Source organism: Geotrypetes seraphini, chromosome 19, assembly GCF_902459505.1.
Source record: "Geotrypetes seraphini chromosome 19, aGeoSer1.1, whole genome shotgun sequence".
Lineage (NCBI taxonomy): Eukaryota > Metazoa > Chordata > Amphibia > Gymnophiona > Dermophiidae > Geotrypetes > Geotrypetes seraphini.
The window spans coordinates 31,396,174-31,422,588 of record NC_047102.1 but is presented as its reverse complement, the minus strand read 5'-3'; the positions used below and the strand labels follow the sequence as shown (position 1 = coordinate 31,422,588).

General features: G+C 42.8%; 1 protein-coding gene and 1 long non-coding RNA gene across 3 annotated transcripts in view; one reads left to right on the top strand and one right to left on the bottom strand.

The window, feature by feature from the left end:
• The window catches only part of LOC117352094, a 34,736-nt gene that overhangs the window by 5,592 nt on the left and 2,729 nt on the right, over window positions 1-26,415 (bottom strand). The window contains exons 2-5 of one of the 2 annotated variants that reach the window (XM_033928211.1): window positions 17,352-17,983; window positions 11,572-11,668; window positions 6,204-6,375; window positions 4,163-5,625 (exon numbers count right to left, since the gene is read on the bottom strand). In XM_033928211.1, the coding sequence (XP_033784102.1) occupies window positions 5,504-5,625; window positions 6,204-6,375; window positions 11,572-11,668; window positions 17,352-17,983 (1,023 nt within the window). In that variant the 3' untranslated portion in view covers window positions 4,163-5,503. Of the gene's footprint in view, window positions 1-4,162; window positions 5,626-6,203; window positions 6,376-11,571; window positions 11,669-17,351; window positions 17,984-26,415 lie in introns of those variants that run through there. The other variant, XM_033928213.1, reaches the window with a different exon arrangement.
• Window positions 3,042-3,695, top strand: LOC117352096. The gene is made up of 2 exons (XR_004537577.1): window positions 3,042-3,375; window positions 3,563-3,695. It is a non-coding gene; the product is annotated as an uncharacterized LOC117352096 (long non-coding RNA).

Genomic DNA, 26,415 nt, shown 5'->3' with positions numbered 1-26,415 from the left:
GTCCAATCCCTCCTCCTTCTGAACGCTATAGAGGAAGTTCCTCTAGATCAAAAGGGGCAGGGATTCTACTCCCGTTACTTTCTAGTTCCCAAAAAGACAGGAGATCTCAGACCCATCCTGGACCTTCGCGATCTCAACATTCATCTAGTAAAAGAAAAATTCAAGATGCTTTCTTTAGCCATACTTTATCCCCTTCTAAATCAAAACGACTGGCTATGCTCCCTCGATCTCAAAGAGGCTTACACTCACATACCGATCAATGTAACCTCAAGACCATATCTCCGATTCATGATCAATCATTGTCATTACCAGTACAAGGTGCTGCCCTTCGGTCTTGCCTCATCTCCAAGGGTATTCACCAAATGTCTCATTGTGGTGGCGGCTTTTCTGCGCTCTCACCACCTGCAGGTATTTCCTTACCTGGACGATTGGTTGATCAAAGACACTTCTGCCCAAGCGGTCCTTCTGGCCACCAACCAAACCATCCAGTTTCTGCAACTTCTGGGATTCGAGATCAATCTACCCAAATCTCATATCATTCCCACTCAGAGACTTCAATTCATTGGAGCGATCCTGGACACACTCCTCATGAGAGCTTTCCTGCCATCCAATCGGCTTCAGACCCTTCAGTCTCTATGTCACCAGGTACTTCCTCTGCCGTCCATCTCAGCAAGACAAATGATGGTGCTCTTGGGACACATGGCATCCACAGTTCATGTCACACCTCATGCCCGTCTTCACCTGCGCACTCCTCAATGGACCCTTGCGACCCAGTGGTCCCAAGCGTCGGACTCTTGCTCACGACACATATCTGTGACATCATCTCTTCGTCAGTCTCTGCAATGGTGGTTGGTATCCTCAAATCTATCCAGAGGTCTTCTGTTCCATCAGCCTCCTCATCAACTAGTCATCACCACCGACGCCTCTCTGTACGCATGGGGAGCTCACTTGAACGAGTTCCAGACTCAGGGTCTTTGGTCAGCCCAGGAAAAGAAGCATCAAATCAATTTCCTGGAACTCAGAGCGATGTTTTACGCCCTCAAGGCCTTTCAACACCTTCTCTTTCCTCAGGTCCTTCTGTTGTGCACAGACAATCAGGTTGCGATGTACTACATCAACAAACAGGGTGGGACAGGCTCTCGCCTGTTATGCCAGGAAGCCCAGAAGATCTGGAATTGGGCCATAGATCATCATCTCTTCCTGAAAGCTATTTACATTCAGGGGAAACAGAATTCATTAGCGGACAAACTCAGCAGAATTCTCCAGCCTCACGAGTGGACACTCGACCCTGTAACTCTACAGTCTATCTTCACTCAATGGGGCACTCCTCAGATAGACCTCTTTGCAGCTCCTCACAATCACCAGCTGCCCCGTTTCTGCTCAAGACTTTACTCTCCACACCGTCTCACAGCAGATGCTTTTCTCCTCGACTGGTCGAATCTGTTCCTGTACGCCTTCCCTCCTCTACCTCTCATGTTGAGAACCTTGTTCAAGCTCAAGAGGGAACGAGCCACCATGATTCTGATTGCTCCGAGGTGGCCCAGGCAACATTGGTTCTCCCTTCTACTTCAACTCAGTTCCAGGGAACCTTTTCTTCTTCCTCTGTTTCCTTCTCTGCTTACGCAACAGCAGGGAACCCTTCTGCATCCCAACCTCCAGTCTCTACACCTGATGGCTTGGTATCTCTCGGGCTGAACTCGACTGATACTCTTTTGTCTCAGCCCGTTCGTTCCATTCTGGATGCCTCCAGGAAACCAGCCACTCTACAATGTTACCATCAAAAGTGGACGAGGTTTTCTTCCTGGTGTCTTCTTCATCATCTTGATCCCACTTCCCTAGCGGTGGAGACGTTGTTGGATTATCTTCTTTCTTTGTCTGATTCTGGCCTGAAGTCCTCTTCCATCAGGGTCCACCTCAGTGCCATTGCAGCTTTTCATGAGCCAGTCCATGGAAAACTTCTTTCAGCTCATCCCCTGGTATCCAGGTTCATGCGTGGGCTTTTCAATGTGAAACCACCTCTTAAAGCCCCTCCGGTTATCTGGGATCTCAATGTGGTTCTTTCCGCTTTAATGAAACCTCCATTTGAACCTTTAGCTACCTCTCCTTTCAAATTTCTCACTTGGAAGGTGCTTTTTCTTATTGCCATTACCTCTGCCAGGAGGGTCAGTGAGCTTCATGCACTGGTTGCAGATCCACCTTTTACGGTTTTTCACCATGACAAGGTGGTTCTGCGTACACATCCAAAGTTTCTCCCCAAGGTTGTTTCTGAATTTCATCTCAACCAATCCATTGTTTTACCTGTTTTCTTTCCAAAACCTCATTCTCATTCTGGGGAACAAGCTCTGCATACTTTGGATTGTAAAAGGGCTCTTGCTTACTATCTGGAGCGTACGAAACCCCACAGATCAGTTCCCCAACTCTTTCTGTCCTTTGATCCGAATAAATTGGGACGTCCTGTTTCTAAACGTACGTTGTCTAATTGGCTTGCAGCGTGCATTTCATTCTGTTATGCTCAGACCGGACTGACACTGGAAGGTTCTGTCACAGCCCATAAAGTCAGAGCAATGGCAGCATCTGTAGCTTTCCTCCGTTCCACTCCTATTGAGGAAATCTGCAAGGCTGCTACTTGGTCCTCAGTTCACACTTTTACATCTCATTATTGTCTGGATACATTCTCCAGAAGAGATGGTCACTTCGGCCAATCTGTTTTGCAAAATTTGTTTTCCTAATGGCCAACCTTCCCTCCATCCCTCTTTTTGTTAGCTTGGAGGTCACCCATCAGTCAAGAATAGCTGCCTGCTTGTCCTGGGATAAAGCACAGTTACTTACCGTAACAGGTGTTATCCAGGGACAGCAGGCAGATATTCTTGCGTCCCACCCACCTCCCCGGGTTGGCTTCTTAGCTGGCTTATACTAACTGAGGGACCGCGCGCCTCTGTCGGGCGGGAAGGCACTCGCGCGTGCGCGGTGCGGCCGAGCTAGAACTTTCTAAAAGTTCTTAGAGTGAGATCACTCTAAAATTGTCCGTACCGGGGCTCCGTCGGTGCCGTCACCCATCAGTCAAGAATATCTGCCTGCTGTCCCTGGATAACACCTGTTACGGTAAGTAACTGTGCTTTCTTGCACAGTGATTGGGCGGTGGGTTTGGCTATAGGAGCTTTGACTCTTGGCCAGATTACACACTTCTGAGTGCATGAGACGTAATCTAGTTGATTTTTTGTATTAATATAAGAGATTAGTTTTTTCTTTTTACTTTTATGGACAAGAAAATTTTGAAAGTATGCTTACTAGTGCAACTTAACTTCTTTGTCTGTCTTCTTATGTCACTAGAGCCTTTATACAGTCCTAAATTAGCAAACCATGCAGTATCTTGAGGTGAGAAAATGAATGCCTAAGACATAACTGGGATAGGGAGAGCGTCTACCCAGTGGGTTTAATTCTGCAAATCCTGAAACCCCAGGAATTGGGTTGTGGGCCTGAAGGATGATTTTGGAAACTCTTCAATCAACTGTAAAGTTTTGTTGAATGAAGTCTAATGTGACGTTAGTTCTTTCCTTTTAAGGGTCATGAACAGCTCCAGTTCCCCTTTCTCATTTGAAGGACTTTACCCTGAACTACTTACTGTGACCTTGAAGGCTGCTTTAACCTAAAATGATCCTGCCTGTCTCATTCGCTCTTGATACTTTAAATGTAATTAAAAAAAAAAAAAATTAAGGAAAATAACATCATCATCTTTTTTTTATTGGACTGGGCATATGCATGCCATGAATCCATTATAGCAGTGTTTTTCAACTTTTTTACACCTATGGACCGGCAGAAATAAAAGAAATATTCTGTGGACCAGCATCGGTCCGTGGACCGGTGGTTGAAGAACACTGGGCTAAGTCGTGGGCCAGACCCTGCCCATCTCTACCCAATCTCTACCCCAGACCCCACCCCCATAATAGTACTAATTGCACCTTGCCTCATCCGGAAGCCTTCCCTCTGACGTTGCAACGTCAGGGAGAAGGCTTCTGGTTCAGGCGCAGGGTGCCCGTAGGAGCCACTGCCCGTGGCTTTGTGCACTGAATCAATTAGGAAGAGGGAGCTGGCTCGAAGATAACGCTGCATCGATCGCACCATGGACCGGCGGTTGAAGAACACTGCATTATAGAATCCATGCATAAATTGGCATTAACCCACCCATATTTAGACACACCCACATGTGAATAGCAGGCATACATGGGTGCCCTTGAATGTGGCATTCTAGTACATAACATATTCTGATCCTGCCCATATTCCCCCTTGCGTTTGGGTGCTAAGGGAGTTGTGCATATCATTTATAGAATAACATTGAGCTGTCAGCACTTACCACAGAAGTTGCTAGGCTTTTACAGAATGAGCTTTCTGGTTCTGGCCTGCAAAAATTAGTCATAAGTTAGCCCAGTAAAACAGGTGTCCCCTTATTTGCCTTTGTTTTGTGGTATTTTATTTCTTTCAGTTGTTTTCTATTGATTGACTGAGAACAGACTCCATACGTGCTGAGCTCTCTCTGCATGTCAGGCTTCCTAGATAAGGGCAGGGCTTATGTTCAGCACATCCTTCCTTGGCTACAGGAAATGAATGAAGACTCTCCTGTAAATCAGATTTCTTTTGAGTAATTTCACTCCAGGCTTTTGCAAAGCTGTGAGCCAATGGGTTGGTTCAGTGTTAAATATGTTTTTCTAATTGTTATGTAAACTGAAGTTTGTATTTACTTCAATAAAGGCTACCTAGCTACTAAAAATCTGTACTGGGAGTGTGAAATGTGTATAATGTGTGATCCACTGAAGCTTTCACGGCAGATATCCACATCATTTCTCTTCGGGGAATGCGAACAGCACGCATGAACTGGATATAGGTATGCCCTTCCATTGCTAGACGTGTCTAGCGGTATGCTTTGTAAATCAGTATGCCAACGGGTGTGTAGCTGAGTTGTCACGTTTTGTTCTGTGCAATTTTGTAAGGTCATGCATATTCATTGGGGAAATCCTGAAAACCCGACTGGATTGCGGCCCTCGAGGAGGGACTTTGAGACCCCCTGCTCTAAACCATATAGCTGTCTGCTCCAGTTGTTTGCATAAGCCTTTGGTTTCCATTCCATAGCTAAGGTACACTGACTTCTCTTAAGGTCTTTCCTTAAATTTGGCTTATTTTTTATATTTGCGTTTTGTCATAGATCTTATCTGTCACTTAAATCTTCTTATTTATGGTACTGGTTTTTTTTTTTAATCAGATGGATGGATTTTCAGAATGGGATGTATACACTCCCTGTTTGTTTTTATGTGATATAAATTTTTGTTGTTGTAGTAGTGATTAACTTGTCTTCTGTTTTCCACTGGATAATTTAGACCTAGAGGGTCCATAATGGCGCCTCTGCTCTCTTAATGTCATTCTGATCTGGTTTGCTGTGACCAGTCCCATCTCCTCCTAGTTTTCACAATACTTTGAGTCAGAAGGGAAATCAGCTCAGTCTCGGTTAGTCTCATAGGAATCTTTGCTGGTACCGGACCCCCACAAAGGACTTCTTCACCAGCAGGACAACCACAGCCACCACAGTGCTTCCCAGCACAACCCCAATAACGGAAGCTGTGTAATTGCTGGCTGCTGAAAAGGAAAAAGTAGGAAAAAGTGAAATTAAGCAACTCTTCTGCAGAACAAACAGAAAGCAGTTACATTATGAGGCAACTGACAGATGCTTGAACTATAGTTCTGATTTAGTCCTCATAACGTACAGCACATGTTAATGTTCTGGATATTTATGCATGCATGTTACAGAATTGTCCTCTATGGGAGAAATTCTATATATGAGGCTCAAAAAATCAGCATGAAAACCCCTACTTATCGCTTTTCTATAAACTCCACCTGAAGTTAGAACCATTTACACCAACTAAAACCTGGTGTAAATCCATGTGCCTAACTTAGGTGCAGATCGGGTCTAAATTTTTGGAAAGCCCATGACACACCCATGTCACCTTTTCAGTTCTGTGAACGAGAATTTACACACACTTTTTTATAGAATACACCTAATATGCTTGCATAAATTATAATTAGTGTGGGTTATTGCTTTGTAGTGGTCAATTTTCAGTGCTGATTGGCTGATTAATCAATCACATTGCGCACACAAATTGGGCTCGTGCCATATATAGAATCCAGGAAGTTGTCTGGCTGTGACTGGCTCTTACTGCTGCTCGTTTCCTTGGTGATGCGGATGGGCCCTGCTCTGATTCGATATATGCTGGTCTCCAGTACTGCATTCTGGGAACGGGAGATTCTGAATTTGCTGCCACAGCCCAGCAGGCAATGCTGGGATCGTCTCAGATTCTTGCACAGCTGCACTTCACACATTACAAACACCTGACAGAGAGAGATAGGCCAAGTCATCATCATTTGCAACCATATCTGTATGTTACAGGGGGTTACCGGATGTCCAGATTTGTTTTTTTCCAAATCCCGGCACTTTGTCCAGGTTTTGAAAAGCTTTGAGCTCAGGGTTGTGTCGGGAGGGCATCGGCGCATATGCATACATGCGTGTGACATCGCGTCACACCTGCGTTTGCTTGGAGGCCCTCCAAACGCGGCTTCAAGCTCAAGAAGAGGTTGGGGTGGGGCAGGGCAGGCCTGGGGGCAGGGGCTATGTGTCCAGATTTTATAGGCCTACACAAGTTTAATAAGAACACAAGAAGTTGCCCCCGCTGAGTCAGACCAGAGGTCCATCTTGCTCAGCGGTCCGCTCCCGCGGCAGCCCATCAGGCCTAGTTCCTGAACAGTGGTCCCTGATTAATTTTGTAACTTAACTCTAATCCCATCCCTCTACTCTTATCTGTACCCCTCAATCCCTTTGTCTTCCAAGATATCCGTGTGTCTGTTCTGTACATGTGTGTGAAAGTTGCGTGTTAATAGCATAGGTATGGTTTGCCTGCTTTGTTTTTTTAGGGGGAGGAAAGAGGAGGGATAAGGAAGTGGGAGGATCTTCCCCTTTTCCTCAGATTGGCAACTATTAGCCACCTCCTCCTCCTCCCAGGCCTACCACTACCAGCCTCATAGAAACAGGGGCCAAATGGTCTTTATCTGCCTTCATTTTTCTATCATCTTTCAGTTGTAGCTGTAGAAGAGTCTAAAAGATTTTCAAAAGTTTGACATTTTTATAAAATAAAGTTTAAACAAACATATTCGAACAATTATAACTTTCCCAACAATGACAAAAGTACTTTTAAAATTATACAATAAACATCTAAAGGCTTTTTAAAATGTGAAAAATTATGTATATTTAATAGCAGTTACTTCCTCAGATTGACAGCATTTCAGACAAAATGGAACTATTTTTCCCGTTTCCCTAGGCTCATTAATATATCAAACAATTTAGCTTCTTTTTTTTGCAAGTTACAATGCAAAACTATGAACCATAAAACAGTAACCCCCTCCTTTACAAAGCTGCGCTGGCCACCACGGTAACAGTTCCGACGCTCATAGAATTCTTTTTTTTTTTTTTTCAAATTCTTTATTCATTTTTTCATCTTACACCAAGTGAACAATATTACATCATTTAATTCCTATACATCACTTGAAAATTATTTCATATTATTATTTCAATACATATTTTAAATCCCTCCCACACCCACCCTCTCTACAAATAATGCAAATCAAACGTATCATACATGTAATGTGTTCAAAATAATAATAAAACAATAATGAATCAATATATCCCCCTTCCCCCATTATTCTAAATATACTTTAGTGTATAAAGGTGTCTATTGATTACAATATGTCAAATTTCATCTAATAATAATAAACTTTTATTAATAAAAACAGGAGTTGCCATTCAGCATATTACTAGAAACTGGAAAGATTATACCAGCCTTAATTATGCCTTCTGGTGGAACTCATTATGCCATATATACGAATTGACGCTCATAGAATTCCTATGAGCATCTAAGCTGTTACCGCTGCGGCCGCCATTAAAAATGCTAGCGTGGCTCTGTAAAGGAGTGACCTGAAAAATCCTTTCCATTCTACCCCATACATAACGTGACCATTTCTTTTTTTCATCAAAAGGGGACATCTATTAATTTTCAGTCCCGCCCCCAATTTCTTCCATTCATGTTTCTTGTACACATAATACTTTATTAATTCATAATGGTAACCATAAAATTAAAAAAAACTACAAAGCACACTATACCCACAGAAAATGTTAATTATCATTTATATTTGGGGGTTTTAAAGATGTCAAGGCAGATGACTTTAAAATATACAATGTCACCTCAGTAACTATAGAAAAATAGACAAATATAGTGCAAAATATAGACAGCAGATATAAATTCTCAAAACTGACACGTTTTGATCACTAAATTGAAAACAAAATCATTTTTCCTACCTTTGCTGTCTGGTGATTTCATGAGTGTCTGGTTGCGTTTCCTTCTGACTGTGCATCCTTTTCTTTCATTTCTTTCTGCACTCAGGCCCAACAATTGTCCCTTTCTATTCCCTCCCTCCTTCCTTCCTGTGTCCTTAGTGCCCCCAGTGCCTCTGTCCTGTGTCCTTAGTGCCTCCTTCCTATGTCCTTAGTGTCCCATCCTATGTCATTAGTGCCCCCACTGCCGCCTTCCTATGTCCTCAGTGCCTCCCTTCCCATGTCCACAGTGCCCCCAGTGCCTCCTTCCCATGCCCATAGTGCCCCCAGTGCTTCTGTTCTGTGTCCTTAGTGCCCCAGTGCCTCCTTCCTATGTCCTTAGTGTCCCATCCTATGTCCTTGTGCCCCCAGTGCCTCCTTCCTATGTCCTTAATGTCCCATCCTATGTCCTTAGTGCCCTCAGTGCCGCCTTCCTATGTCCTTAGTGCCCCCAGTGCCTCCTTCCTATGTCCTTAATGCCCGCAGTGCCACCTCCTTATGTCCCCCTCACTGCCTTCCAGACTTTGTCCCACCCCCTCCCCGAAGCCAGCCTGCCTGCCTACCTCTCTCCCATCCCCCCATATAGTAGAACCCTTGAGCAGCATCTTTCCATCTCCCCCTCTTACTGCCGCTGTGCAACTGACCCTCCCATCTTACCCTCCCACTGCGAGATGACCGACAAACCTCCCGGCTCCAGCAGCGTCCGCAGCACACTAAACACACTGCTTCGGGATGCAGAGGAAATCAGATTGGTAGAAGACCGCGAAGCGGCATATTTAGAGTGCTGCGGATGCTGCTGGAGCTGGGAGGTTTGTGGTTGTCTTGCGGTGGGAGGGTCAACAGAGGTTCAGGTGCGCCGGGGGGTGGGGGGGCGACAAACACAATGCTGCTGCCTAAAGCAGCACACCGGTGGGCCAAGGGAGGCTTTTTTTTTCACACGGCAGGGAGGGACAGGAAGCAATTGCCTGTCCCATTGTCCCCGAGCACAGCTTCGGGATGCTGTCCCTGAAAACGGGACATTTCAGCGTCCCGAAGCCGTGTGTGGGGACAAGGGGTCTGAAAACAGGATGGTCCCGTTCAAAATGGGACGTATGGTCACCTTACCCATACAGAATACCAGTGCTTGGTGAGCTTCCCTGCTGTTTGGGGCCTCGAAGAGAATGTTCAAGTTGTATTATAACACTCATATATGCACTGTCCTGTGAATATCTTGTTCCTGCCTATAAGTTTTGGTTTCTGGCAAGCAAGTGAATGTTGAAGGCTGAGCCAGAGTGGATGGTTCCTGGAATCAGGGCTGAGGTCCCTGCCTTTATGCAAGGAGTTGGATGCTAATGAATCACCATTGTAGTGTTGGACTAGAGCTGGATTTGAAGCTCATTGTACTCTCTGTATTGTTTGCCAAAGATATATGGTTTTCTTTTGACTGTTTTTTTTTTTTGATTGGGAAAAACTGAGTTTTGCTTTATGCTAAACCCCTGTTGACCATTGAGGTCAGAATCAAGACCATTCTTGACTTTGAGAAATTCTGCTTGAGTGTTGTATTTGGGTGGTTGAAGCCAATTCTTACCTTTGCTCCCAGGCCTAGGCGGTTACCTAGGGCCAAGTAGAAGATCTGAAGATACCCCTGGTGGTAGGGGACATGCCAGATCATAGTTTTGTCACTTTTTAACTCCGCTCTGAGGAGTGTTTGTGACAACATTCACAAGAATTTATAAACCATTAACTGTGAAAGATCCAAATCCCAATCAACTCGACTACCCATACCATAGTGCTATGTAAAAATTCAAGAAACAGCTAAAAACCCAATTGTTTGTCACCACATTCTTATGACTTAACAGCTCTTTGGAAAGGAAGAGATAGTTCTCCCCTGTTGATTTTAAGACTACAGTAGAATAGACCAAGGAACAAGGGAACAACTTTTCCCTAGAGCAGTGATTCCAAAACCTGTGACAGAGACACAAAGTCACAGAGTTGTCCTGACGTTACTTCCCTTCCCCTCTCCTTTCAAACATTTCTAGTTCTAGCCCTGTCCTCACTTTCATGTCCTCAGTTTCATGTTCTTCTATAACAGTGGTCTCAAACTCACAGCCCAGGGGCCACATGCGCGCCAGGTCCTATTTTGAGGCCCTCGGTATGTTTATCATAATCACAAAAGTAAAATAAGACAGTTTCTTGATCATATGTCTCTTTAGCTATAAATGACAATATTATTAATAAGACTTAGCCAAAAGGAAAGATTTATAAGCTATAAAGAGTTTTACCTCATGCAAAATGATCATTTCTTTAATAAGACAGTAACACTTTTTTCTGAGGCCCTCCAAGTACCTACAAATCCAAAATGTGGTCCTGCAAAGGGTTTGAGTTTGAGACCAGTAGTCTATAATCTACAGAAGCCCAATTTCCCGTCCCGATATTTAGATTGTTAAGCCATCTAGAAGGTTTCACCATAGGGTGGGGTGGTAAGATTATTATAAACTTAGAAACCTGTCTTAGGAGAATCCCAGCCAGTCAGATTTTCAGGATTTTCACAATGAATATTCATGAGATTGATTTGCATAAACTATCCAAATCATGCACATTCATTGTGGATATCCTGAAAACCTGACTGGCTGGGGTTCTCCCAAGAACCCTTGACCTAGAGCAGTGGCCTCAAACTCAAATCCTTTGCAGGGCCACATTTTGGATTTGTAGGTACTTGGAGGGCCTCAGAAAAAATAGTTATTGTCTTATTAAAGAAATGACAATTTTGCATGAGGTAAAATCTTTCCTTTTGGATAAGTCTTAATAATAATATTGTCATTTATAGCTAAAGAGATATGATTAATAAACTGTTTTATTTTACTTTTGTGATTATGATAAAGATACCGAGGGCCTCAAAATAGGACCTGGCGGGCCGCGGGTTTGAGACCACTGAACTAGAGGGAGAATGGCCAATTCTCATTTATCCCATTTAGCTTTTGCAAATTGCTGTCATTATGGGTATCCTTAAAGCCAGACTGATTTGCAGCCCTGAAACTAGGTATTGGTGGATAAGATACTGCATGTCTTGGGTGTATTGTGAGACATGAGGACTTCAACAACTTACATTTGTACAACAACTATGTGGATTTTAAGTGAAACTTGATTTCACTACTACTTTAAGAGGGCATGATTTTAGCATATACCTCGGATGCAGTAGGTAAAGAAGACAATCTGAGGCTGTAAATCTTCTCTTTGGAGTTTCCCAGTACTACCTCTTCTGCTGTTTTGTCACTCAGGCAGCTATGAAGAAGGAAAGATCAGTAAGGAACATATATCCAATTCTCTGGGAACTCATATTATAGTATAGACTAACTGTGGCATGAGGAAAGTTTGTAAATACCAACTGAAGTATTTCACAGCCTCAAGTAATGGCTTAGTGCTCACCTCTGAGCATGCCAAATGTACCTTCCTATGCAATTGCTGTCCCTGCTCCAGATGGTGCCAGTCAATTCTAAGTGGTAGGAGGTCTTTGAGCTTGCACTTTTCCAGGGAAGTATAAAACCTCATGCACCAGGGAGGTCCTAGATGATGACCAACAAGAAGAATGGAGGGAACTCGACCCAGGGACCCACCAGAGCCTACTATAGGGTCTATGAGAAAAGGAAGGGGAGGAGCTAAGCACAGGGGCTGCCACCCTGAATTTCAGCTGCCCCCTAATGCATGGAGAGAGGAATCAAGGGTTGCCGGCTTGATTCACAGCTGCCCCAGAGACACAAGAGTGACCAAAGAAAGAGGAATCTGGTCATGGGGAGACTGAATCCTGAATCTCTATCAGAAAGAGTCAGAAAAGTGAAGCTGCAGACAGACTGTCCCAATCGGAGGGCAGTGCCATTGATGAGCAGGGGATAACAGATCCACCCAAGAATTTATCCTTAAACCTACCCAATTCAGAGGAAATCACAGTACTCAAGAAACCTAAAGTTATGGAGGAGAACTAAAGGGAAAGAGGAACCCGAACTATAGCTACCCATGTTAGACAAGTTCCTGCTGAGTCTCAGTTAGGGTGTTGGTCTTTGACCAGAGGGCTGCTGGGCATGATGGACCACTGGTTTGACCCAGCAACAGCAATTCTTATGTCCTTATGTCACTGCCCAGGAAAAGGATCTAGGTGTACATTGAAACTCTCAGCTCAGTGTGTGGCAGTGACTAAGAAAGCAAATAGAATGTTAGGAATTATCAGGAAAGGAACAGAAAACAAAGGTAAGAATGTTTTAATGCCCTTGAATCACTCCATGGTGCAGTTGCACCTCAAATACTATGTGCAATTCTGGTCACTGTGACTGAAAAAAAAGATATAATGGAGACAGGTGACAAAAAGGATGAAATGATTTCCCTATGAAAAAAGGCTAAAGTGGCTAGGGTTCTTCAGCCTGAAGAAGAGATGGCAAAGGTCTATAAAATAATGAGTGGAGTGGAAAGGGTAAATGTGAAGCTACTACTAAGTAGTAGATTTAAAACAAACCAGAGAAAATATTTATTCACTCAATGTATAATTGAACTCTGGAATTCGTTGCTGGAGAATGTGGTGAAAGCAATTAGCTTAGCAGGGTTTACAAACGGGTTGGATAAGAACATAAGAACATAAGCAATGCCTCTGCTGGGTCAGACCTGAGGTCCATCTTGCCCAGCAGTCCGCTCACGCGGCGGCCCAACAGGTCCAGGACCTGAGCAGTAATCCTCTATTTATACCCTTCTATTCCCTTTTCCAGCAGAAAAATGTCCAATCCTCTCTTAAATCCCAGTACTGTATTCTGCCCTATAACGTCCTCTGGAAGCGCATTCCAAGTGTCTACCACACGTTGGGTAAAGAAGAACTTCCTGGCATTCGTATTGAATCTGTCCCCTTTCAACTTTTCCGAATGGCCTCTTGTTCTTTTATTTTTTGAAAGTTTGAAGAATCTGTCCCTCTCTACTCTCTCTATGCCCCTCATGATCTTATAAGTCTCTATCATATCCCCTCTAAGTCTCCTCTTCTCCAGGGAAAAGAGATCCAGTTTCTCCAATCTCTCAGCGTATGAAAGGTTTTCCATCCCTTTTATCAGACGTGTCGCTCTTCTCTGAACTCTCTCGAGTAACGCCATATCCTTCTTAAGGTATGGCGACCAAAACTGGACACAGTATTCCAGGTGTGGGCGCACCATCGCCCGATACAGCGGCAGGATAACTTCTTTCGTCCTGGCTGTAATACCCTTCTTGATTATACCTAGCATTCTATTCACTCTCTTAGGATAATTTCCTAAAAAGAAAGTCCATAAGCCATTATTAAGATGGACTTGGGAAAATCCACTGCTTATTCCTAGGATAAACAGCATAAAATCTGTTTTACTCCTTGGGATCTTCCCAGGTACTTGTGACCTGGGCTGGTCACTGGTGGAAACAGACCGAAGGTTCATCAAGCCCAGAATCCTATCTCAATATGGCAATTCTTATATTGTTATGCTGCGCAATATTTACAAATTCTGCAAGTTTATTTTTCAAAATTTAATGAAAGCTTTGCTAATTATTATCTAGAATTTCAGCACAATTTCTCTCCCCAAACACGTCCCCCCCTCCCCCTCCCTCGTTCCAACATCTCACTCTCTCTCCCCAATCCTGGAGCTAGCATCTCTCTCACCCCTGTCCCCCTGAGCCAGCATCTCTCTCTGGGACTGATATACCGCTTGGACAAAGTGCATTAAGAAGTTTACAATCAGGTACGTAAGCATTTTCCCTATCTATTCCTGGGGCAGTGGAGGATTAAGTGACTGCTCAGGGTCACAAGGAGCAGTGTGGGGTTTGAACCCACAGCCTCAGGTTGCTGGGGCTATACAGTAGCTCTAACCACTCACTATCTCTTCTCCCTCCCCACCCCAGCTAGACTGGAAAGCCAATCTTTATTACATAGCAGCTATTGAAACAGTTTCTCCTGCCTCTCCTCAGGTCTCCTAAACGTGCAGTCTTTGCTGGTGATTATTGCAAGCCACCATTAGTCAGTTCTGAAGCCTTCCCTTCACCAGTCCTGCCTGCGTGACAGCAGGATGTCACTGTCGGAGGAGGTGGGAGATAGCTGAGAGAAGGCTACTGGGCCATCCAATGGGGGCCTGCATTAATCGCTGGTAAAAACTGCATGTTTATAGGACCCAGGAGAGAGCTAGGAGAAATTGCTTGACCCGCAAACAGTTGATATAACGGTGCTGGTCGCAGAAATAGGCACAGGGAAGGGACTGAACACCTCCAAGGAAGGAGCCTAATGTTTGCTTTTCTTTTTATTTATTTAATTATTTATTTATGTATCACTTATATCCGAAGTGGTTTACATTCAGGTATTTTATCATATTTCCCTATCTGTCACGTGGGCTCAAACTCTATCCAGTGTACCTCCCCGGCACAAAGTTAAAAGAGAGCTCAGTGCTGCATGGGTCCTCTCTCTCGATCTGTCCCCCTTGACTTACTTTGTTGCTCACATGCAACTTGGCAGTGTAAGCCTACACAGCTCCAATTCTTTCCAAGTCCTCTTAGACTCCATGTGCTAAGGTTGCACCTGTGTAATTTATTTTAAACAGGCGGTGGAGCAGAAATGAAGATAAGAATTGTCATATAGACCGAAGGTCCATCAAGCCCATTATCCTGTATCCAACCCAGATCCTAAGTACCTAGCAAGTTCCCAAATAGTAAAACGGTTTTTATGCTGCTTATTCTAGGAATCAGCAGTGGATTTCCCCAATCCATCTCAATAACGGCCTATGGAATTCCCTTTTAGGAAACTATCCAAACCTTTTTAAAAACCCCGCTACGCTGATTTCACCACATGAATTCCAGAGTTGAATTACACACTGTGTGATGAAATATTTTCTCTGGTTTGTTTTAAATCTACTACTTAGTAGCTTCATTGCATGTCCCCTAGTCCTAGTAATTTTGGAAAGTGAACGGGCGATTCATGTCTACCCTTTCCACTCCTCTATCATATCACCCCTGGACCATCTCTTCTCCAAACTGAAGAGCTCTAGCTGTTTAGGCCTTTCCTCATATGGAAGTCAGATGACACTAAACTGTTTAAAGTAAATTGGAAGACTGGGCGTTGTGACAAACCAAGCACCCGTGCTGGTTTTGCCCCTAAAACTGCCATGAGGATCCTGTGCAGAAGAGCTGCTCTAGTCACCAACTTGAGTCTGACCTCCCTTGTCCATGTTATAAAAGCAGTCGTGATCTGGACCAGGAGCAGGCAGAATCTTAGCATTTGCACCCTGCCAGTACATCAGCTAGGGCAGTGGAACCAAAGCCCATCCCCCTCTACAGGCGAGTGGCTTAGAGGAATGGAGAGTGAGGTGGTAGAAGCAAGGCAGGAGCTTTGGAGAGAGGAGGCAGACTCTGAGGTCCTAGAAGAAAGTTGCTCTACTTCCAACTTTTATGCTCCAGAGGATTGTATGGAGATGGAAATCCAGGCAACCTGCCCTACTGCAGTGAACCAAGCTGAACTCATGGAAACTAACTGAAGCAGTGAGTAGCTGTGAGGCAGCTGGTGCTTTTCTTTTCCTTACAAAGTATGCTTTGGGTTTTGAGTTGGACATTATTGTTGGCTAAAGAAGTAGTTGCCTGAATTTGTGCTATCTGCTAACTGTATGCTTAGCTTGAGCCAAAAGGCATTAAGGCAGGATGAATGTTTGTTTTTGCATGCTGAAACTCACTGTGTTTGCCATGGTCGTGAAGCAATCACTGAATCGTGTTCAGCTGTGCTGCCTATGCTACAGGGACTCGAGAGCCTGAGGCAGAGCTTTCCTGCTGTTTGTTGCCTCAGAAAATGTGCAAAGTATCTGCTGCTGGGGATTATAATATTCTGATATGCACTATGCTGTGAATGCCTTGTTCCGGCCTATAAAGAAACTGTTTTGTTTTCTGACAAGCAAGTGTAATTTGAAAGCTGAGCCAGAGTGGATGGTCTCAGGCAAGACAAATGTGCATTTGGTTCTAACTCCCTGCAATCAGGACTGAGGTCTATGCCTTCATGCAAGGAGTTTGAATGCTGATGAATCATTATTGTAGTGCTGGATTGGGAAGCTTATAATAGTCTTTGTACTGTTTGCCAGAGGCATAGGTTTTTTCTTTTGGACTTTATTTTGAAAACTGTTTTCTTTTGTGAAAAGCTGAATAAGTTTTGCCTTATACTTTACCCCAGCGGTGCCCACACTTTTTTGGCTTGCGAGCTACTTTTAAAATGACCAAGTCAAAATGATCATAAGAATATAAGCATTGCCTCACCTTTTTTCACTCTGAATGGAAGAGAAACAAGAAAAATGTTGGTAGATTGCTGGAGCTTTCAATTTCTTCTTAAGATGCTGACATCATAGACCTTGGAATTTGGTGAAGTGAGGCAGAAATAGACTTGTCTGGCTGCTTATCAGAACATTTCAACATAGCAGGAAATGACTGCTTCTTCTTTCTTCTCCTCCCTCCCAAATTGGCTCTGCTCTGTCTGGTCCTATAGACCGTAAGGGTTCCAAAAATGAATGGACATGAATGAGGATTTAGCTTATTCTGGCCCCATGATAACTCAGTTCATTTAAAGGAGCATGAACCAAAAATGTCCTCAACCATCACATTTTTTACCATTAGTTTCATAATGAATACAAATCTATAATAGGCTCCTTTCGAACCTATTAGCATGTCCATTCAATTATTGTAAAGCAAGAGAATCCAGTTTAGTTTTAGTGTCGGAACTCACTAGCAGTAGAGAATCCTGGTGATAGTGCTACATCAGAAAACATAGAGGCAGCGTCTGCTGAGAACTAAAATCATTCTGACCAACCTGCCTAAAATATTGATAAACTCTCTCTAAAAGTGAACTACAGAGAAAAAAGGATTGAAATACAGCAAAATCTTGGTTCAGTCTACTTTTAAAGACTCTAATCTTTAGAAAAGGAGTTGACATTTCCTTTGTATACATTACCCTTCTTGGATGATGTAGGCTCCAATGGAAGTGTTGCGTCTGTCCATCAGCTGGCAGGAATGCACTATAAGCTCTGTGTCACCCGGACTGCCTTCAACCATCACGTTTAGAAAGAGCTGCTCACTGAGTTGGGTGTCAACTGACTTCAGGACCTCTGCCCTGCTCATCCTGCTGCTGTTTTTGCTGAAGCCGATACCAAAGCTGAAGTTTCCAAATGTTCTCTTTATTGTATTTTGGATGGGCTTGTAGGCATGACTGGCATAGCTGAGTTTGTGCTGCAAGTCCTGGGAGGGAAGGTAAGCACTACTGGTGTTATTGGATTGGTGTGTTAAGTCTTGGGAGGGGGCATAACTGCTATTGGTAACTTGGGGATCCAGGTCTTGGGAGGGAGGGTAAGCACTGCCGGTGTTATTGGGCTGGTGTGCTAAGTAAGCGCTGCTGGTGGTGCTGGTTTGATGCACTAGGTCCTGGGCCTCTCTCACATTGCTATACCTGCTCTGCAGAGTCTCATAAGTGCCGCTGGCAGTCTCCTCTCGGCACATCACTGGATTAAACAGGGCTTTCATATAGAAGATTGAGGAGGTTTCTTCTTTACAGATCTTGCTTTTGAGGAGGATAAAAGATGTCTCTTCCTGTAAAAGGGTGGGAGGTAAAGTAGACAGTAGGTAGAAAGAAATGAAAAAGAGGATGAGAGGAAAAGAGGAAAAGAGAGCAGAAAGGAATAAAAACCAGAGATATGTGAGAGAGGCTAAATAGATGAGCCAGTGAGAACATATAGTAGAGATCTGCCATGCCTAACACTTGGCCTCCAGGAATTTCTCCACTTTTTTTCAGATCCAACTACACGATCTATTTTTACCACATCCAGAGCGTAAGTACACAGTGAGTGAACAAATATTTTCTCCTATTTGTTTTAAAGTATTGCTATGTCAGGTCATTGTGTTCCCCTGGTCTTTATACTTTTCAAAGAGTAAACAGTTGATTTGCATTTCCCCAATCCTCTCGGCTTATTCTTTAGACCTCGATCATATCCTCCCTTGGATATCTCTTCTCCTCACATGAGTCAGGACCAGCGCAAGGATATTAGTTGTCCCAGACAAACGTTCAGCCTTACACTCTTTCATTTTCTTATGAATAAAATCTTATTACATTCATAATAAAATGGTTAATCACGGCATATAAAACTTAAAAAGGCCCAACAAGGTGTTGAGAGTGATACTGCCCTTCGAGGGTACAGCCGAGCAATTTACACATGGTCATTCTGTTTGTAGTTATAGCTGTCACTTCACGTAGGTTACCTCCAGGCCTTTTTGGAAGCACAGTGTAATCCTCTTGGGCCCCTCTTTCAATAATATCACTCTCTGGTCCTTCCCAACAATGTTCCCACCAAGCTGTGCAGGAATTCTCCACTAGGGTTGGCCAGAAAAGCTTAAAAGTTGGACAACTGAAGTTTTTCCCATGAATTTGATTGTGCTTGATCTGAAAATTAATTTTTTTGAATTTTTTTATTGCCCATCCTGGGGTCCCTCAAAGTTGCTGATTATCTAAAGCTTCTTTTTTCTTAAAATCTGCTATTATTTTTATTTAATGAAACAAATTTTTTGGTATTATAGCTATTACTTTTATGTGTTCACACTCAGCAATGATACATTGATAAAAAGACATTTTATGTCAAGTCTGTTTTATTACACTATATACTAGAGAGATTTAAATTACCCAATGGTGATAAACTAACAGCTCTATCACTGATCACCTTAAATAGATAATAATATATATAATAAAATTACACTATCAAACTGGCTTCAAAAAGTGCTATTACATGAACGCTCAGATCCACAACCTGAACTCTAGTGATTTTTCACGGAGCCAGTTGCAAATGAGACCATCATAGCATGTTCACTGTCTCTGCCACCTGCTTCCCATTACACCTAAAAACTCTACATAGATAAAAAGATTGTTACTTATCTGTATTGCATGGTGGCAAAAATTCCGCTCTGCAACTGCTCCGGGTACATTCTTAAATTCTAAACTATTGTCATACTCTCTCTGACCCCCCTTAAATCAGTTCAGATATAACACTAGAATCTCCAATATGCTTATAAAAAATGGGGTTGGATTCCTTAGAACCCCACTAATACAACCACAAAAGAATAAGAAAACATTCTCCTGTCATCAAATAATTAGAAAAAGACATTTTATGTAAAAAGTCTAGCAGTTATTTTATTAAATGAACATTCAATATCTGTACTTTATTGTGGAAAATAACAGAAATTTAACATACTTCGCTAAAAGCTGAACACATACACTTTGGTGTAGTCATCTCCTAGTGACATTCCAAACATTCAGTAGTCCATTCATGACTATTCCCAAGTGTTTAATTATATATATTTTTAATCTCTTTACCAGATAATTCTACTTTCTTCTCTTCACTCTCCGCAGACCTCAGCAACACCACTTACTGCTCAAATATTCTCAAAACAGTAAGATTCACGTGTTATATCGTCACTGGTCCACTTATTATAGGTGTTAAGTTTCTTAATATATTTATCATTGTTTTTTCCAATATTAAATACTTAATTTCAGCTCAAATGCTTAAATAAATATTTCTTTTACTTATCTTTAAATCTATTCAACCATATGATCTGGGAAGATAAAACCCATCATGTTTCACATTCTTGCTGTATCAAGCATCCTTCCCTAGATCATCCCAAAAGTGAAGTGGTCGGATGACACATGTACTTGCAGTAAAGGACAGGGCAATGAGAAGCAGTAGAGAGGAAGAAGTGCTGAGATTTCTTCTTACTGGTTGGAGCACTTGATTTCCTTCTCTAAGGCTTTGCACTGGTACTGAAGTTCTGATGAGTGAGAAAGATGGCTCAAAGAGCCTGAGAGCTTTTAGGAACATAAGAATTATCGCTCCTGGGTCAGACCAGTGGTCCATTGTGCCCAGCAGTCCGCTTCTGCGGTAGCCCTTAGGTCAAAGACCAGTGCCCAAACTGAGACTAGCCTTACCTGCGTACGTTCTGGTTCAGCAGGAACTTGTCTAACTTTGTCTTGAATCCCTGGAGGGTGTTTTCCCCTATTACAGCTTCCGGAAGAGCGTTCCAGTTTTCCACCACTCTCTGGGTTTACGTTTGTACGGAATCTATCCCCTTTTAACTTCAGAGAGTGCCCTCTCATTCTCTCTACCTTGGAGAGGGTGAACAACCAGTCTTTATGTACTAATTCTATTCCCGTCATTATCTTGAATGTTTTGATCATGTCCCCTCTGTCTCCTCTTTTCAAGGGAGAAGAGTTTGACACACTTCTAATAAGTGAGACTTGGTATCTCTGTACTAGATAAATAGTTTGGTTTCTCTCTGTTACTGGCAAATGCTTTGTGGATTATATTCCCAATCTCCTGTGAACAAGATAAAATCTTTTCTCTCCCTTAAAACTGACATGTTTCCAGATATTTCTAAGCCCAGCCAGGCACAAAGCAAGATATTAATGTATGGTCTGTTGTTTTTAAATTAGGGGTTCGTTTTCTCTCTGCAGTTTCCTGCCAAATGTAAGATGATCTGTAAAGGTCTGGAGTATGTCTCCTATGAACTTGTTCGGCTATCTGAATTTATTAAGTTACATTGTGCAGTGACGGGTCCAGGATGTCTCCTGATTCAGACATCCTCATGGTTCTCATTTTGCACATAGTAATGTTTTTTATTTGTTTTTGCAATTTTTCCTTCAGTTACTGCAGAAGTCATTTTGTATGCAGGTTTCTTAATTTTAGCATTTTTGTGGATCCAATCTCTCTCTTTTGTGCCTTAATGTGCAAACCTGTGAACAAGGTTGCTTGTAATGAGTTTCCTTTTTTGGTTTGTTGGCGGAGGTCTTTCTTTTTGGAAATATGTCCTGTTACTTATTACTCAATAAAGAAAGGCAAATGGTATACAAATAATTTCTATAATCCAGCCTGATAATTCAACTTCTATAACAATATATATAGGTTCTGGATTTCTTAGGTGTTAGTGCATCTCTTCAGAATTCAAAAGGACGCCTCAGCCCCACCACTCCTCCACTGTAATAAACTTTAAACTGTGGGAAGCAAATTGTGGTGCTTCATCATTGACTGTCAATTTGATATCCTTTTTGTAGTCTTATCCTTAAATTTTTGTTGTTTAAACGTATTATTTCTGTGTTAAATAAGTGTAAAAGTATATTTGGTACTTATCTCAGCCAACCCGGGAGTCAGACCCGACATGTTTCGCACAAAGGTGCTTTATCAAGGGTCTCCCTGTGTGACAACAGAAAAGAAGCTGTAACATACAGTTGTGCTTGCCCCCTTTCTAGAAATATAGTACAGTCCCCGTAAGGTTAAAAAAATATATTTAGAACTCAAAACTTACCAAGGTCGCCGCCGTCATCCGACTCCAACTTAATTGTAAGCTAAAGATGGCGTCGTCGTCTTTAGATTCGGATTTAAATCCTCCCTCGTAATTGCTTGAAAAGTCCCGCCCCCTGCGGCTCATTGGTCCATACCGATTACATCACTGTTCCCCATTCAATCTCATTGTTTAGCCCGCGCGGCTCGATCGTGTCTAACATAAATATAAATCTTTGCTCACTCTCATTTAGTCTGAATCTGTCACCCCCACACCATCAAAACCCATAACTTTATTGATAACTCGCCATTTAAAATCCATAATAGAGTGTTTATATTTAAGCCAGTGTTCCACCAAAGGCGCTTGCATCACTTCATTAACTATGCGCGATTTGTGTTCGGTCAGGCGCAGCTTTACTTTCCTGCTAGTACGACCAATGTACATAAGGTCACAGGGACAGATTATCACATAGACCACCCCTTGAGTGTTACAGTCAGTGTGGAACCTAGATTTCAGGGTCAATTCCCTGCCTGGGACCTCCCACGTGTCACCTACAATAGTGGAGGAGCACCATTGGCATTTCCCACATGCTCCATGATGCCCTCCCATCCACTTCTGCCTTATACCGTATTTCTGAAAGTTGCAACGCTGGCCTAATGTGATACCCCTAGAATAGGCTATCATGGGAAAATCTTTAAAAGATTCATGGGTTTGAACTATATGCCAGTGTTTTCTTAGCATGCCCACCATGTTTTTCGTGGCCTTAGAAAAGGGTAAAACGCAAGTCAGTTGTTCATTTTCTATTGAGGGAGAGTCTCTTGGCTGTTGAAGAAGGAGGTCCCTTTGGGCATATTTAGCCCTTATATAAGCCTGTCTAATAGATCTTTCGGGGTAGCCCCTTCTTCGTAGTCTATCCGCTAATTTTTTAGCCTGAAGTTTATATTCCCCCATAGAAGTTTATATTCCCCCATAGGTTACTTATTAGTCATGTTAAATTTAGAGAACTCAATGAACAGGTTGTAAAGTTCAGCCTAATTCTGTGATACGTTGGCGGTTTCCTTTTCTACATTTACAGATTCAGGGATCGTTAGTGGTTGGGCACATATGCTTCAGGATAAAGAGCTACCACTGAAAGCAGGAAGAAGTTTGTGCCTCCTAAGCTATTGCTCCTGCATCCCATTGGCTAGCTAAGGACTACCTAACCAATGGGCTAACAGGAGGAGCAGAGAGCAGTATAGGCCAGACAGGTGTCCTGTGTTTGGTTTGAGGAAGAAAAATGAGAAACTGATAGCGAGGCAGGGGATGGTAAGGAAGAGCTGAAAGAGGGCAGAGGATCTATGGAGGTTATTTGTATTATCTCTTATGCTGAAACTACTTTGTTTTGCTGTGTCTTTCATCTTGGAAAGATAGTATACAAATCAAGAGAAAAAGAAAATGGCACAATATACAAAATATTGATAATTTCCCACCTTAGGAGGTCAAACTGACATCCAAGACCGTATTTTTTAACCACAGAAATGAACATAAGAATAGCCTTATTGGGTCAGACTAATGGTCCATCAAGCCCAGTAGCCCGTTCTCACGGTGGCCAATCCAGGTCCCTAGTACCTGGCCAAAACCCACTTACTAACAACAATCGCATAATTCCCACAGACAGATAATCCCCCCAACCCTCCTCCCAGTAAGTCATCCATACAGTCCAATGAACAGCCCAGATCAAGTATGGAAACAAAATATATCATGCTGGCCATGATGTGTCAAGCCAGAGTGCTTAACATAGCAGTGGAACCGGAAATTCCTCATTCACCAATTAGTAACGAATCTCAAACTGAGCTAATGCCATCATGCGGCTTTACATTTGGCAATGCAGAGGTTCCTCTTTTTTCACAGTAATACAGAATCACTTTATGGACCCTTACTATGGTGTGCAGAACAAATTTCTTTACCACCAAAGAGGGTCTAGTTAGATTATCAACAGAAGGATCCCCTTCCCGATCTCATAAGAGTAACAAACCCTATGTACAAACGAAAGAGCTTCTTATTGAGCTTATCTAGGATAATCTGTACCCCTCCTCTCCACGCTGGGCTTCTGAACATGTGTTCTCTTCAGGGAGAGATTAAATTCTAAAGTACTACTTCAACACTCTTTTTAGGTGGAAATATGACTCAATGATGCAGAAAACACTTACATCTGTCAAGCTGCCCCGCTGGTTCAGCTACGTACCTCCTCTCCTGGTTACAGTAGTATCAACTGCACATTAAACTTTGATCTTCATTATTCTAGATGTTCACCCATTACCCTACTCAGATCACTCCCTCCTTGTTTCCCACATAAACTACTATCAACCACCACCTCAGTCCCAAACTGTACTTAGACATATAAGAGATCTAACCTTCTTAATGGATGATAATTGAAATCAAACATTTGCCCCATCTATAGAGAACCAATACAAAACCTGGAGCAATCTCTCAAAGCCTAATGACCTATTTGATACTGCTCTTAATGTTGGCACTGCTAGGTACTCCTCCAAACATATCAAAAGTGACTTTGTCGCTCTAGGAGAGAAGGTGAAGCAGTCAGATGCACAGTTGATGTTCTTGTCAATCTTCCTTGTTGAGGGTAAAGACCAAGCCAGAGAAGCTCACATCCTCAAGATGAATGTGTGGCTCCATGGATGGTGTCATTTTGGCTTCCTGGTTTTTAACAAATTACCGCTGAAAGCATCGTTATCAACAAACACCAGCATGAGCTTTGTTAACTGTCCCAAAAAAAGATTTTTCCTGGTCACTAAGTTAAAACACCTTCAACCCCACATGGTCTATTACATGCTTGGCTTTAGCTTTCAGTAGAGCTTTAGCATGTCCCAAGCACGTTCTGAGGATACTAATTCTCTTTACAAAGAGGGTTGTGTTTAGTTAGGGTAAGGAGTTTATAATTTTGGTCGGCATCACTACTCATTAAACAGGAGTTTTTGTTGCGAGTCAATTTAATTTTTAGATCTACGCCGTTGATCAACAGCTTTTCCTGAAAAAATAGATCACTGTATAAATACCCCAACAGCTCCACCTTGTGACTAGATGTTGTAAAGTAGACCCTTTTGGTAAAACCAATGATGCAAGCTCCTATATTTCTCACCTCATGATGTCTAGCTATATCTTGTAAATTGTGATTTGAGGGCTCCTTCACTATAATTGAGGAGCAGCTCTGAGGGCTCTATAGGGGTAGCAATTTTTGCTTTGACTAATCAGTTGGTCTCCCAGGAAGAGATCAAACCAGATATGTTAGTTGAAGCCCAAATGACGAAATTACAATTATCTTATTTTGGTCACACCACCAGAAGAGAAAGATCATTGGAGAAGGACATTATGTTTGGGAAGATTGAAAGAACCAGGTGAAGAGGGCAACCTCCAATCAGAGGGCTGGATACGTTGAAAACAACCATGGGGATGATGCTGGAGGAACTTACCAGACTAACACAAAACCAATCTCTTTTTAGATCTGTAATTCATCAAGTTACTAGAACTCTATGGCACTTAACTAATAAGTTTTCTAAATATTATTTCTATACACTTGTAAGGTATAGAATGTAGCAAGCATTAGCTAATATGGTATGGAGAACATAATACAATGTATTTCGAGTACCATTCATGCATCTCCCCAAATGCTTCCTGACCTCATAGGAACTCTGGGTGTCAGGAGCAGCGCAGAGCATCCAGCACTAAAAACCGGGGGCGGGAGTTAACCAGAGGATATCTCTGAATATCAAAGCAGATTGCTGCAGCACTCTCCCCTTAGTGCCGGGATGGAGTTGGGGTGGACCCAGAAGTTATCCAGGTACCACTAATACTCAGTGCCATTGCTCTGAATATCTGGCCATGATGGACTGCACAAATGACTGCATTAACTACTGTAAGGCCAAATACTTATGTAGGTGCTAGCATTGAATAGTATTTATATACCACTTATAGCCTAAGTCAGGGGTGCCCACACTTTTTTGGCTTGCGAGCTACTTTTAAAATGACCAAATGAAAATGATCTACCAACAATAAAATGAGGCAGATGAGGTTCAACGTGGATAAGTGTAAAGTGATGCATGTCGGTAACAAAAATCTCATGCACGAATACAGGATGTCTGGGGCGGTACTTGGAGAGACCTCCCAGGAAAGGGACTTGGGAGTTCTGATCGACAAGTCGATGAAGCCGTCCACACAATGTGCGGCGACAGCAAAAAGGGCAAACAGAATGCTAGGAATGATAAAGAAGGGGATTATGAACAGATCAGAGAAGGTTATCATGCCGCTGTACCGGGCCATGGTACGCCCTCACCTGGAGTACTACATCCAGCACTGGTCGCCGTACCTGAAGAAGGACACGGTACTACTCGAAAGGGTCCAGAGAAGAGCGATTAAGATGGTTAAGGGGCTGGAGGAGCTGCTGTACAGCGAAAGATTAGAGAAACTGGGCCTCTTCTCTCTCGAACAGAGGAGATTGAGAGGGGACATGATCGAAACATTCAAGGTACTGAAGGGGATAGACTTAGTAGATAAGGACAGGTTGTTCACCCTCTCCAAGGTAGGGAGAACAAGAGGGCACTCTCTAAAATTGAAAGGGGATAGATTCTGTACAAACGTAAGGAAGTTCTTCTTCACCCAGAGAGTAGTGGAAAACTGGAATGCTCTTCCAGAGGCTGTTATAGGGGAAA